Raw genomic sequence first — 15,220 nt, 5'->3', positions numbered from 1 at the left:
CAGAAAAGTTGCGTGAGGAAATGCGAATGAAATAATACAGTGGGTTATTTCTATAATTTATTTTTGTAAAACATCGAAAATACTTACAAAAATTTAACAACAACTTCAACAGCAATACATTTAACTTATCACAATAACATAATTAGAACAAAGTTATAATTTTAAGGAAATATTTACAATACATTTGTCCGTCTTAAAGACATGTTAGCGTACACAGATGTATGTACAAAACATAAAACGCCTTAATATAACTTACACAACACAAATAAATGCCAAATTTTATAATACAGCGATTTAAGCAGTCCAATGAAAATGTTTAACAGTCAACGAATAAAATTACAAAAGTCTATTAAATATAATCCTATAAATAGTTAAATACAATAAAGAACATTGTACATCAGGGTATTAAAGTAACTCTACGTAGTAGCCTCGGTACCAATAGTGTCGGATTTTGACTCCGCGACCGGTGGCGGCGGTCGCAATAGAATTGGTACAGAAGTCTCTAAACTCTCGGTTTCAGCACCAGCCTCAAACAACGGCTCAGTCTTCATAATACGAAGAAGTTTCGGTTTGTTAACACGTCTCCTACGACTATGTTTTTCCATTTTCCCGTGACTACCCCTACTCATGTGAGAATGTGGAGGAGGAGGTTTCAGTAAAGGATAAGGTTCATCAACATCAGCCTTCGGATATTTCCTTTGATATGAATGACGTCCTGACATCAACAAATTTGGATGCCTGTGCCTCTCGTTTATCGGTCTAGAGCCAGGCATAAAACGGCTTTTTGTTCTGGTTTCGTCAAAATTGCTTGATATTACATCATCACCCTGTCCCGTTAGATCAGATACAGAACTAACATCTCTTTCACTTGCTGAATCATCTTGTTCCATTACAGCGCCTATTGGGTGAGTACTTGATGCATCAGCAATGGGAACACTTATACTTTCTTCTTCTTCTTGACTACGAGAGTATTTTGGTCCTTGATAAGGAAATCTTCCGTTGTTGTAAATATCTAAGTAAGATCCACCAAGTGCGCTAAGTCCGTCATTTATAGGTGCTAGATTGCCAGCATTTTCATTTTTCAATAGAAACTGTAACTGTGATAAATCAAATTTCATAGGGGCGGGTTTTGAATATTGGTCTCTTAGTGTCATCATTTGTGAATCATCTACGGTAGGCTTTCCTTTTAACATATCAGCAACCAATTTCAGATCCATATTAAATGGATTTGCCACTTTAAAGCCATTGATGGTAGATATTAAATTGCCTGTTTGATCCATTTCAGGTCTATTGATATTCATAGCTGGTTGCTTATTTAATAGAAGCTTGCTTAGCAAGTTGCTAGTGACGTCAAGTTGATGACTCGCAACGTTTTGATTTATTCTCATTGGCAAAGGTGTTGGTATAGTCCCTTGATCAAAGTTCAGGTTGTGTAACTTAAGCGCATCGTTAGCCATACCTTGAGTAAGTTTGTATGGAATATCGTTGAATTTTAATATGCTGGCAATATCTGACGGCAACTGGTTTTGGTTGCGATTGTATCCCGCCTGCTGAGAGCTTTGTGATTGCATATTATCTGGGTAGTTATTAACTTGTTGAGATAAATAGCCCAGGCCTTGTGATCCAGAGTAAGTTCCTGGACTGTAACCAGACTCTGGTGATTGTTGTTTACCATAAATACTAGATTCTATTTGTTTCATGTTATCAGACGTTAAGTAGTCATCAGACTTGGTTTTAATGTTGAATCCGTAGATAGCGTTTTTGTCTTTATAAAATGAGTCCGTCACTGGCCTTAGATACTGCCTAACATTTTGATCTAGTTGATCTTTACCGTAATTAGAAGCAGAATATCTACTGTTACTGTCTAAATTGCTTCCGGACTTCAATTGAGAATCTGAATTGCCTACTACATTTGAAACGTCTATTGGGACAATGTTCTTTAATGCTTTGTCATGGTCAAACGGTTGTTTTGGTTTACTGTCTGGCGTTGAAAGGAAATATGGCGATGCTGTTATTAGATCATTTTGTGTATTGTACAAGTATGGATTATTTGAATTGTCAGTGTATTTATTTTTCTGTTTATCATTGTTGCCGTAATACCCATTTCCTGCATTGTTGATGTCAGAGTTTCCAATGTTACTGGATCCGTAGCTATTGCTTCCGTATACTTGCTGTTGTTGTTGTTGCTGCTGCTGCTGTTGTTGCTGTTGTTTCAATCTTTCGTGTGCTTTAGCAGCGGCCTTTGCAAACTCTTGAGCTTCAATTGCTTCAGTTCCAGATTTTGAAACTTGGTCATAGTTATAAGGTTTACCAGTGTCCATATGGAAACTCATCTGGCTAACAGCCGTGCCATCGGATTGCATCCCTAACTGGGAATATCTAGGAGGATACCCAGAACTGTAATCAATCAAAGGCTTTTTACCTGTCAGTTTCCATCCAAAGTCACCATTAGAATATAAGTCTGGTTGGGCTGTGTCATGGTCCAGGTCTCTGGTGCGAATTTTCAAGTTATTTAACATTTGGTTGTCAGGCTGTACATAATTAACAAATAAATTATTAGCAGATGCCATACTACCGATACGATGTGTTTCACTGTTTACGTTATCCGAGTTTGAATCTAATCTTGTATCTTGTTGGCTATTTTGGTACTGATAATTCGGGTATTGATTGTACTGATTCTCTTGCATGGACTTTGCTGCGGCATTGATATTGGCGTTCATAGCGTTCTGCCAGGATTCCCGCAATTGGTCCTGATAAGGTGAAGTTGTGGTAGTCGACGAAGATGTGTACTCGTTCTGGTACTGTTGTTGCATGCTCGCCGGGTATCTGACGCCATTGCCGGCGTAGTCATAATGGTCTATTTGCATTTTCTTATTTTGATCACTGTTGTCGTAACCTACGTTGTTACCTATCGTTGTTGTGACTCTGTTGGTATAGTCAGGCGATCCAGTTTGTATGGCAGATAATGGAGACGAAACATATGACTGTATGTTTGATGGACTAGAAAGATATAATGGCGAAGAGCTAGACACATACGCACTAGGCTGACTACTATACTGACCATTATTCAGAGGAGTAGATAAATAAGATGGAAGTGGCGATGGTGTACTCTGAACGCTATCTAAATACGGATTAGGTGTACTAAACTGGTAAGGGCTGGGACTGGATAGGAAAGTTTGTCCATGTGACGCTTTAGGCTCTAATGGTATCTGATTATTCTGTTGGTTGTTGCTATCGTAATTAGATGGAGACACTGTCGAGTACTGGTACTGTGGCTGTGGTGTGGCTGTGTACCCTATGTTCGGGGCTGGGGTAGACATCTGTGTTTGTTGGTAGTACTGATTCTCTGCTCTCAACTGTTGGAGGAACTCCTCGGGTGGTAAGGAGTACTGCATCGATGCATACTGGTTACTAGCTCCTGCGCCGCTGTCCTGAGATTCTGTATTCTCTGGTTGCTTCTCAGTTTCTTCTATCTGTTGTTGAAACGGGTTCTTGATTCTATAAATCTTCCTGCTTCTTGAATAAAATGTTCGACCGTAGTTATTCTTACTATTATCATCATTGATGCTGTATTGTATGCTGGGTGAACTAAGTGGCTGGTTGTTCTGGTCTCTCTGGAGTAAGTTGTTGAAGCCTGTGATGGTATCAACTTGGCCATCGGTGGAAGCCATTTGTTGATAACGGAGGATGTCTTGTTCGGCGAATCCATTTTGACAGCGGGTGGTTTTGATCAGTTGTATTATGACTAGTAGCCGTATCTGTAAACAAGAGAAATCGAAAATCAGTAGATGTCATACTGAGATTGGGTGACTTATGGAATAACTGCATGGTCATAATCGATGTCATAATCAATGAATTCTTAGATCAATGTTCCTTAAAATCACGCACAGATATGCGTACCTATACGCTAAGTATATTAACAGAATTAGCTTATAGCTTCTAACAAAATTAACATTTATGTACAACTAGAAAATTCCTTAAGTAAAAAGTTCAGAAACTCATGTAAATGAATTAATTAGCCTTTTAATTAAATTAATGATATTTATGAAAAAGTGGCAGTAACGAGTTTCCAGGCATGCGACCCACCCGTTTAGAAATTACCATGTTGATGAGTTAACTATAGATTTAGAAAACTGTCAGCTATCTAATGGTCCAGCATTTTTAGAAAGGCAGTAACTTTCGTTAAAGGACTTGCATACTGATGACTTTGTATCTGACCTATCCACTCTCGACGTTTGCAGCTCTGTAACTTGTCCATCGGGTGTTATTTTTACTTCACAGTCAATACAAGGTTTTCCCTTTCAACTACTACTTACTACTTCTTAGGGGTCAGCCCGCCTACGGTCAGTTCAGGCCAGACCCACCTACTCCATAAGCGATTTTAATTTGAGAAAACATTGAGTACTTTCACAACTAGTATTCAGAATTTGAAATTAATGTCTTATCACAAACCTGTTGATAGCGTGTAATAGAATTTCTCAAAGTTGCTAATACCGATCAATCGTTAAAGAGCATAAAATATGTATCTCGTGCAGTTGTCTAAAAGCGTAATTATAGCACGCCTTGAGAAGTGAAACTTACAACAATAATTTCATCACATAAATTATCACAGAAAACGAAATCAAAGGAAAATTACTTATGTAGCTGTTAACATCATAACCCGCTGCTTTTTAAGTATCCTATTAGTTTTCCCGTGCCCAAAACAACTTGTATTTATAAACCTACAAACTGTTAAACACTCACACTTCTCTCGCTTCTTAATTTACTTGGGTCTCAGACCATAAGGTAATCTAGACTTACAATTTAAAGCAACATGTGCTAAATTAGATCTATTCTCAAACTACAGCTTCATGAAAGATTCAGATTTTTTTATTGCATGCATCAAAAACTGCCTATCAAATACTTCTGCAATCCTACCAACTACATAGGATATAATATGGTTACACCTTTACCCTTCAGGCACGTACATACTACAGTCAAGCATGCCCAGTATATAATACAATACACATTTTGTTTTCAGACAAGCGTGATGCGTGCGCAAGTAAATGTGTGCGCTGCTCTTGCGCACGTTCGACGACCGTGCGGTATGCGCGAGCGACAGTGAGACGTTTGTCTTCTCAGCCGTGAATCGCTTTCCTACTCTCCGTGCTAAGGCGTCGGATTCCTAATTACACCTTTTAATATGAGTGTGTGTGTTATTTTCATTAGACACTACTAGACGTTGTCGTTTACTAACGGTTTTATCCGTGCCCCGTGGGAACTACTGCCCGTACTGGCATTAAATATCACGTAGAAGAAGAGAGGAAGAGGGTAGCTTTCCCACAGGCAAAGATTGTTGAGTAGTTTCAGTGTACAATTTAAATAAATCTATACTGATGCCATTTGTAACATTAAGATAGCTAATATTGTGTAAGAAAATCCTTAAAAAAAGAAACTTCTGTTTTGGTACATAAATATTAATATTTTACTTAGAAAAGTGTAAACAAATAACTAGTTTCAAATGAGAACCCATAACGTCATAAAAATGTGGTAACAAAAGAGAAGATGATTTATCGTCATATTTCTGAATAATAAATAACAAGGTAGCGGCTTTGATGAACATTGATAGAAACAAAACACCTATTACCTAATGAACTAGTTTTCCATAAATATGCAGGTCATATCAACTAAGAAATGTTTATTGGACGTGTCAAAAATGAAATTTTGATCACTAAAACGGCCAGCTGATTATAAAATGTTAATTAGTTATGATTTCACATCAATCTCTATAAATGAAAATGAATCCCTTTTTCCCTTGGTCATCATGCGCTAATGGCTATACCGATTAAGCTGAAAATTAGAGGGGAAGTAACTTAGACCCGAGGGAAGGATATAGGACAGCACATTTTTGTTACCATTTTTATAACCATCCAGCTACTAGAAGCTCATATCTCCAAACGCGGGTGAAACTAGGTGGGCGGAAGCTAGTTTAGCAATACAAGTGAACCTATTCACGGCACTGACGCACAAACTTAAAATTTTAGAAACAACCTAGACATCTAAACTATGCTGTCGACGTAACTTTGTCGTTTAACGTTCTAACAAGTTAATGACATAAGAATAGCAGACAAACAGGGGCATTTTATAATCTCACTGTTACAGAAATGTAAAATATTTTTATTAAAAGGAAACTGAGCACTGCGAAGAAAAAATTGTTATAAGACACTTTTGGCTTTTTGTCCATTCAGTAATTTCTGAATTGATCATATTCAATTCTTGTTATTATGTAACTAAATCGCCATAATGTGGTCTTTAGTATCATTTATTATTTAGAAATAGAAACTAGGTATAAGCTCTAATCAAAAAAGTTTCAATTTGCATACATCACTTAGTCAGCCAGATATTGAGGTTGTCAAAGATTAGTTGAAGTTCTGCATAGAAATACTTGAAGTAGTTTGCGTATAACCAATTTAGATTTACATGTTTTCAAGAAAATAATACGAACTTTTAAAGTAAACGTACTTTTTCAAACCGATATAAAAAGTTGACTATATTTTTCAGAAATTACAGTACATACCCTACTACAGAACGTACGGTAGTTTCTAAAAATACCACCCTTTACCTATTGATTCAAAAATATGCATCATAGAATGACACCCACCAAGAAAACAATCAATTATAAAATGTATAAACAACACAGTTCCAAGTAACATCGCAAAACGATTTACGATTAAAGGAACTCGTGAACAGATTCACACAATAGAAAGTTTCTTGCTAGGAAGCTTTCGATTCGTGACCATTATGCATGCAAGACAGGATAATACCGTCCGGGGTGAAAGGGCAATCGTATAAGTTAACAGCTACCCACGGTTATGTATCTGAAGTACCTACTTTAATTGCTTGTAATAAAGTCTTAACGTTAATAAACTTCATAAGCATAAAGGAAGTGTCTTTAGAGTTTTAAGAACATCGTAAATTACCTGTCAAATTACTGAAAAGGTGTGCCTGTTTTCCTCGGAAAATCAAGTAAGTAGAGGTTTTAATAGAGTCATATTTTACCATTTATAATGATAGGTAGATACTTTTACTAAGGAAGAACTCTTTTTATAGTTTGCACTTACTTAAGCTCATAACAATATAATCAACTTTGATGAACCGAAACAATCTGCTTCATATTTTCCGTTCCAGATTGAGGTTGAAATGTAAAAAAATATATATGGTTTGTTACTATTATTCCAAAGCAATGCAAACGATTATCAAGCACAATATTTTAAATTTTTACTAAGGTAGTATCTTTTATTGACATAACATTTAACAACCTGCATGTTCACTATCTTCACATAATCCTATTCATCTACATATAATATGTAAAGCGACCCCTATTAGATGACATTACACGATTAATTCCATGTAATTCCTTATGTAAAGCCAGCAAGTGATGCCTCTCACGATAGACCCTAAGGTCAGTGCTAAGTGATGCCAATTGCCTTTCAATCGTGATGCTCAAGTACCAACGTAAGCAGTTAAGACCAACATGATCTTGACAAAACACATTTAATTTTATAGCTGTAGATATTCAAATACCTCTGGTTCTCAGCGTTTTATGGGATACTAAAGGGTGTTCCGCAGTAATGTAAAACTATTCGATGTAGTAAAAATAACAAGTTTACTTTTGGCTTAAATTAACTGCCGCTTTTTATAGGTTTTGTGACCTTTGTGCTTAGAAAGCAGTAGGTAGAAGTCCGTAGTAGTGTTTATGTCAATATTGGTTTTCCGTAGGCAATATTGTTTTTTTTTGTCATTCTTCCTGCTTCTTCAATCCATATAGGTAACAATCAGTGCCTAGGATTAATAACGATCTATCATAATTACAGGTGATTCAATTTAATTGCTCAAGTTCTTCTAAGCTAAGCCTAACTGGGCCCTACTGGTGACGTACTATCAAGATCATATTTAAATTCAGGTAAACTCAACCAAAAAAAATATATCGAAAAGCAAGCCACCTATTAAGCTACAATATTTAAGACCTAAGTAAGGGCTTCATCAGATAAACGGGCGTCAAAGGTCGCCAAGACATCGGTTGGGATGTTCGGCGTTTCTCTGCCCTCGGTCACGCGTTTCACCCGGTGTGGCCATAGAAAGTGCGCTTCTGAGCATGTCGCTTTTAGCACTAACTACCTGTTCTAACAGGCTCCTAGGTCTTTGGACTTTGACGCAGTGTGGGAATAGCGACAGGGAAATTGATTGGAAATGTTCGCGCGATGAAAGTGCAAGTCTGGAAGGTCTGTTATTTAATACAGTTTGCTTTTAGTCAGTAATTGTTTTGAGTGCCGTGTAAATTGACGGGGATGTGGTTTTCAGTGAATTAGATTGATGGAGGTAGTGATTTTAGATTTTAGATAACAGACATGTATCAGACGAAGATTGTAGATAAAGAAATTTATTTTTGTAAATGTCACGTCTTAGAAATATTTTTACTGATTTACATTTGGTTTTTAGATAGAAAAGTCTCAGTTACATGATTTGTATATTTAGTACATCAACTCCTTATAACAATCATCCTTATTTTACTTCTGAATCTCACATGGATAATACAACAAAATGCACAGCAAAGCCAAGATATAAGAGAAACCAATGTTTTATTTATGCGCCTGTCATGTTCTGAAGCTACGTACATCACGTTGAAAGTTTATACGAGTACGTTTCTTGCACATTACAATAAACTACAGTCGACGCTACGACATTCGCTACGACAAACACCGCTACGAACCATATTGGGAAAGGTTAGTTAGGTTACTACGTGTTTTTATTAATACTACTTACTTTAGATATTTCAATGTATGTATTTTCTTGTTAACTTGCTGTTTTCGAACGAGAAAGGTTTAAATTCAAAATAACTTTCCTTTTAGTTCGTTAAATTTTTGTTCGATAAATAATGATGAGGCTGTTTTGGATGATTTAGAAACCGCAAAATGGTAATAAATATGGTTATTTTTGGTGGGCATATATTAAATGGCAAGGTGTGATGGGTTAAACCAAAAGTTATGTCGTTAAAAAGATTTTTGGCATTCTTATTTTATAACTGTGCGATACGAGTTTCCTAGCACGAATAAGGGTTATAATTTGGTAGTCTTTGAAATCATACAATCTGCGATGACTTTACTATTAAATTAGCTTTTCACAAAACGGTTTATAGCGTATAGAATCCAATGGACCCTTTCGCATTACCATGCAACTAACACACTTTAGATAAAAACGAGTCAAAAACCACATTTAGTTATGCAATTTTAGTAACACTTCCTATGGTTTACGGTCCCTAAGTGGGACGACATCACTACACTCTAAACGGGACCAAGAGTTATGCAACTTTGATAAAATCAGAGAAAGTGGGCTCCAAGCTGAGAATTTATTGTTTAAGACGTAAAATTGATGGAAACTTTCATAATTACGCCTCGGGGTCGGTTGAATCATTGTTATTGTTGCAACAACCGAGTGTAAGTTACGTTTGTTTGTGATTTGCTTGATAAGACGAAGGTTTGTTGAACTTTACTGTTTAATGGTATTTTCAGGGACTTTACTAATATTTTGTGTTTTGAATAAATTAATGAACAAAAACTACAGTGTTTCTAACACTGTACTTGTTGAAGTAAGCTTCTGAAGTAACTTCTTCTTCTTGTTTCTTAAAGAAAATTAAACAGAATCAGTTATAAATATTTTCCATAAGCCCTTTTAAATTATTTTTGCAATCGGCGTAGGTAATTTCAATGAATATTAATGAATGTCATCCAATCATAAATAGAATATGAGATTAAAAAATAAGGTTCTCTTGCAACATTCTGAGAAACTGATTCCGAAAAAACATATTTAATTAAGTTTGTAATAGTTTACCTTGGTATGTTGTGATGGAAAAGAGTAATTAAAATAAGATTTTTCTTACCAATCAAAAATCTAAATGTTTTATTTCAAATAGGCCTTTGCAGGCTCCTATGAAACGTCACACTAGTTGCACGGTTCCAAAAAGTTAGTCTCATGGAGAAGATCCGGCAAGAAACTCCATGGACACCCTTTTAAATCAAATATAAATCAGGTTCATATGAAACCATCCCAATCCTCAATGTATTCAAGTCCATACAAAATTCATTGTACCAACATTACACCTTTATTAACCCAAACCCATTACACTCAATCATATTCACACTTCACATCACTATCATTGCAAATAACTGCCAATTTATTGATCAATTATCGACTGATGATGACTTGTCTCATCATCAATCATTAATTAACAAAGGACGGTGATGATAGGAAGATGATCAGTGAGCGTAACAGTGTGATGGATCAATGACTGTGGACATCTATCATTGTGGCTATGTTTCAGTCTATAAAGCTATGATAATCTGGTTGTTGAACTGTAATTGATAGCTGGCTTGAGCGTTGACTTTTGTTTTTTATGTAGCTTTGTACACTTTATGCAGTTTGTAAGATCATTCTATCGGAATCTTATATTTGACGGAGGTCTTTTTAATAATATTTATTATTATTTCTAGATTTTGGTGTAGTATCTAAAGCAATGAATTGTTACTTGTAATAATAAATGTTCTTTATATTATATATATATTTTATATATTTTTAAATGTTTTTTATTTTTATATTTAATATTTAAAAATGTAAATTATATGTTTGAAAATAAATAAATGACAAAAAAAATGTTCTTATGTGTACCTTAACATTTTGAATATTTAAATAGGAGTAGAGTTTTAAAAATTATTCTTCTTATTAAAGCACTGGCAGGGGATGATGAGCATGCTATACTTTTTCGTACTTATATTCTAAGAACCAACCAACCAAAAACTGATACAAAACTAGTAAAAAACTCATAATTAAATATTATCTTCAACTCACAAGTGATACACTTATATGATGTAGATATTTAAGCGATAGAGCGTTTAAGATTCTCTAACAATTTATCGTACATGCAGAACTGACAAACAGATGGATCATAAGCGTCTTGTAATTGAATTTATCGGCCGGTCATTAAGAAATGAAGCTGCCAAATGCCGAGATCATCCATTCATTTTATTGCGTGCATTAATTATGATCAGATAAATATAAATTATGAGAAGTACCTATGTTTTTTATTAGGAAAGGAAATTAGGTACATGTTTTTAAAACCACAAATTAATACGAGTAAGTAGATAAGTACTCAGTATTTTTTTATTTAAAACTGTCCTATAAAATCTCTTTCGAAAATGTAATGTACGGTTCCAAAAATGTCTTATAAAGAATAACTGCTGATAATTCAATATATCTTTAAAATTCCATCAATCGTTTTTGCCTCATTTTATTACCTACCTATTTGCTTATTTTATGTCATCTAACTTTATAATCTCTTTATAATATTATACGATAAAACACCTTTATTTTATCTTCTTGGTCTAAATTCCACCATCCATTTAAGACCGATTTCCAAAAAAATATGTGAATATTTGAGCCAGTAGACTAAACGGCGTCTATGTTTCTCACTTTAGGAATATTACGTAATTTTATGAAGATTGATTTTCTAAGAACAGATTTGGAAACTTGAGTTATGAATTGAGGCGTTGCGTTAACCTGCCTAATATATGTCATAGTAATGTGTCTTTCCGTGGGTTTTACTTAATTAGGAAATTATGTAATCATGATGAACAGCTTGGATAGTTTGGACTCTCATTTTCGTTGGCACTGCTTTGTGGCTACTTGTGTTTAATGAAGGAAAATAACCGTGTTAACTTACAAATTAGCATTTAATAACGTGAAAACTAACAGAAATTTATATAAACATGAACGTCTAAAATGTTGAATTAGTTATTTGTTGTACAAGAGTGCAAAGTTGCTTTTTAACCGCGGGCTCAATTTTGATGACCGAGCAAGCGAAGGATTCTAAAATTGAAACACGAGCGTAGCGAGTGTTTCAATAATTAGAATCCTGAGCGATAGCGAGGGAATCAAAAGGGCACAAGGTGAAAAATCTTTGCACTCGAGTGCAACACGTAACTTTTCATCCCACCTCATCGAGGAAATTACTAAATGCAAAAAAACAAAATGGCGCGCACATACGAGTATCAAATTAAAAAGATGTACCTATTAAAGTTCATATATTTGAAAACACGCTTTAAAAATGAAGTGACGTTAAAAATCTGTGTAAAACCAATAATAAAAAATACTTAATTAATTGAATAATTATTTTAAGAATTATTTTATTTGTTTAATATGTATTTGTTTGAAAAGTCTTATCAAGATTGTCACAAATGGAGTATTGCACACGATGTTCTAAATTCAAATCACTTTGCCGCTCTAGAGGATAAAAACGACTTTTGCGCTCAGATATCAAAGGGTAAAAGTACTCTTTCCGAGATGGTGGGATGAAAAAGTTTATTAATATACACATACCTAATTTAAAATTATTTTTAACATACCTTAAGAAGGTATCTTATGGTTACATCTTTTTGTTCCACAGAAAATAAAAGTGTCCTACTTTGAATTAAAACATTTAACTATAAAGATAACCAAAACAATTTTAGATGTTAAATCGCCGATTTAACCAATGTGCAGGCTGGTGAAATGGCTCAAAACACTCTTAGATTATCGTCTTAACTTTCTTCGCATAATTCAATAATTCTAACACTACATTGTATGCAAACGTGTAGATTGAGCCATTGTAACAACGGCACTAAATTACTTTATAATGAGAATATCAGCGCTGTAGTTAACCAATGTGTCAATTAAACATTAGCTGTCGCCATTTTATACTTTAGCTGTCACCATTTCTTTGCCTGTATCTACTTTCATCAGCCATTGTTCTGTTTGTACGTTTATTTAGGAAGGAAACTACATTGTTGAGTGTGGGAATTATATTGGTTAGATGAATATTCATGTTATTGGTGTTACTTAAAACGTAAATAGTTGAGGGTTAGAGAGTATTGTAGTAATTTCATTATGTTGCTGCACTGTAACTTTATTTCTTTCAATGTTTGTGCCAAGTTTTTTTTAATGACTTTCTCTTAATTTTCTTTTATGGTATTAATTTGGGTGAATTGCGAGCTGCATGCTAAAATTTGTGACCCCTAACTTTGTTATGTAGTCGATTGTCTTTTATCTTTTATTTGTGTGTTATCTTTACCCCAAAACATAAATTAATAAATTATGTTAAATTAGTCTAATCTTAAGCTCTAAAGATTAACAACAACGTATTAACATTTTGTTCTTACTTTCTGAATATTTATTTAGCCTAGTTTATCTTTTCAGGGCTCCTAAATATGCTGGCAATATTGTGTAACATTTTAAAAAGTTTTACGCCACTTTAGTTGTATTCTTTTGATAGAAAACTGCACGAGGACAGTACAGTTGGTTTATGACAGAAATTGAATTATCTTTTCCCCAAAATCTTCTGTCTGAAAGATAACATCTAAGGCAACATATACTTACGGTTTGCAGTACGGTCATCATTTTCGCGCGTATCAGAAGACACCAATGAACACAGTTCTCAACACAACATAGTTTATTCACTGACACCGTAGTCCAAATCCTGCATACGTTACTCAAATTACGTTTAAGGGTTGGTAATTAATTGTAACCAGGGGTAATACGGCCGTGAGGCGTTGCAGCCGTGGTGGAGTGAAGTTCAAGGCTAGACAGAGTTAGACTTATATACAGGGGTAGCGGAGCGTGGAGTTGCGCCTGTGTGGGTGCATAGGTGCAATGCGCATTGGCAAGATGCACGCACACAGGGATACAACACTGGTGCTCAAACTACGCCCTTTGATTTATGTTGTGATTGTATGGTAATAAAACATGTCAATCAAGTGCTTAGACTTAAGAAAGTTAAATAAAAGCTCCTTTTTTCGTATTTTATAAATATTCAGATCTTTTGTGCAGTTTTTTTTTTGTCATTAAATCACGTGCATTTTTATGCGTAAGTAAATAAAGCTTGATACTGAATAAAGCTGTTTCAGATTAAATTTATCGTGTAGATACTTGTTGTTTTATTTTTGAAATGAAGTAATTTCTATGCATCACTCCTTAGTTTTATTCATGACTAATTTCTATGCATCATACTTTTTACGTCATCCGGTGCCCGAATATTCTTAATTTAGGGTCAAAATAAAACGAGCTTAATTTTGGTTAATTTTGATACATTAAAAACTAGGCTAGATCTTTCCCAGTTATAAATAATTTTATTTACTTAACAAAGTCATAAAAACTTTTTAAAGTAAGTAAAAGCTTATCGTATTTTTCTTTCTTAAACGGCACTATTATTTATAGTGTTCATCGGAATTCAAATCATTTAAATTTAGGTAATCGAAGTACCAAATATCGAAATATCCAAATGGGTTTCAAACCATATTTCCATATGATACAGATATTTATAACACGCGTCCACCTTATGAAATGATGAGTTGTAGTATCATCTTTATTTATTTATGTATGGTGGTGAAACTTTGTTATTGATGCCCCTTTAGGGAGTTCTCATGGCTGTGATGGACTAATCAGATGGTTTCGATATCAGATTATTAGATTAATTGACACAAATCAATCGAATTAAATAATCAAAATTAGAGTCAATGGCGTGTCATTAATCATTCCAAATGTCTATGCTTAAAAACAAGTTTTATATCAAGACCTTCTTCATTATTTTAAACATAAGAAGCTCAATAAAAACCTACTTTACAACTACCTTATTATAAAGTTAAATACTAAAGTTATATAATAAAGCTCGTAATTGAATAAATACTAACAAAACTTTGAGTAGCAATGTGCATCTTCTCGGAGCGTTAACATTTCCACGCCTAGGGCGAACCTAATCGTCTCTAAGGGTACCTTTAACATTTACTTAGGTTTATATCATTATGTAATAGGGACTTTTAAAGCATCCGACTACAGGAAATCATTATGTTCTCTGATATACTTTACTTAATTAAAATAACACAGAGCTTTATAGCTTCAGAAGTCGTCATAAATCCGTGCTTTGTTTTTTAACGGATTGAGTTTCGTATTTTCATCAATTCAACAACGGTCAATACTTTTCTAATGAAGTGTTTTTGGCAAAGATGTGTGATTTTTTTGTCAATTAAGTAACATTTAAAATGTTAAGCCATATCAATAAGTGGACAAACCTCAGTAGGTACTACTTACATCATTCTTTATTAGTATTCCATATGTTATACAGGAGGTACATTTTACAGTCTAGAATCAATATGGACTC

General features: G+C 34.4%; 1 protein-coding gene across 1 annotated transcript; it reads right to left on the bottom strand.

Moving 5' to 3' along the window:
* Window positions 1-220: 220 nt before the first annotated feature.
* LOC110379345 (myb-like protein AA) lies at window positions 221-13,643 on the bottom strand. The gene is made up of 2 exons (XM_021338988.3): window positions 13,444-13,643; window positions 221-3,758 (listed from the first exon to the last, which is right to left on the bottom strand). The coding sequence occupies exons 1-2, from the start codon at window positions 13,462-13,464 to the stop codon at window positions 417-419; spliced, it is 3,363 nt and encodes a 1,120-aa protein (XP_021194663.3). The 5' UTR covers window positions 13,465-13,643; the 3' UTR covers window positions 221-416.
* Between the last annotated feature and the right edge of the window lie 1,577 nt (window positions 13,644-15,220).

The sequence above is a fragment of the Helicoverpa armigera genome, chromosome 16 (assembly GCF_030705265.1).
Source record: "Helicoverpa armigera isolate CAAS_96S chromosome 16, ASM3070526v1, whole genome shotgun sequence".
Classification (NCBI taxonomy): Eukaryota; Metazoa; Arthropoda; class Insecta; order Lepidoptera; family Noctuidae; genus Helicoverpa; species Helicoverpa armigera.
The sequence above is the reverse complement of the archived record's forward strand: the minus strand, read 5'-3'. Positions and strand labels throughout refer to the sequence as shown.

Excerpts from the sequence above, each read along its gene's own strand:
- LOC110379345 (XM_021338988.3), bottom strand. The coding sequence starts at position 13,464 with ATGATGACCGTACTGCAAACC. Across the intron at positions 3,759-13,443 it reads TGATGACCGTACTGCAAACC|ATACGGCTACTAGTCATAAT; the intron begins GTAAGTATATGT and ends TCTTGTTTACAG.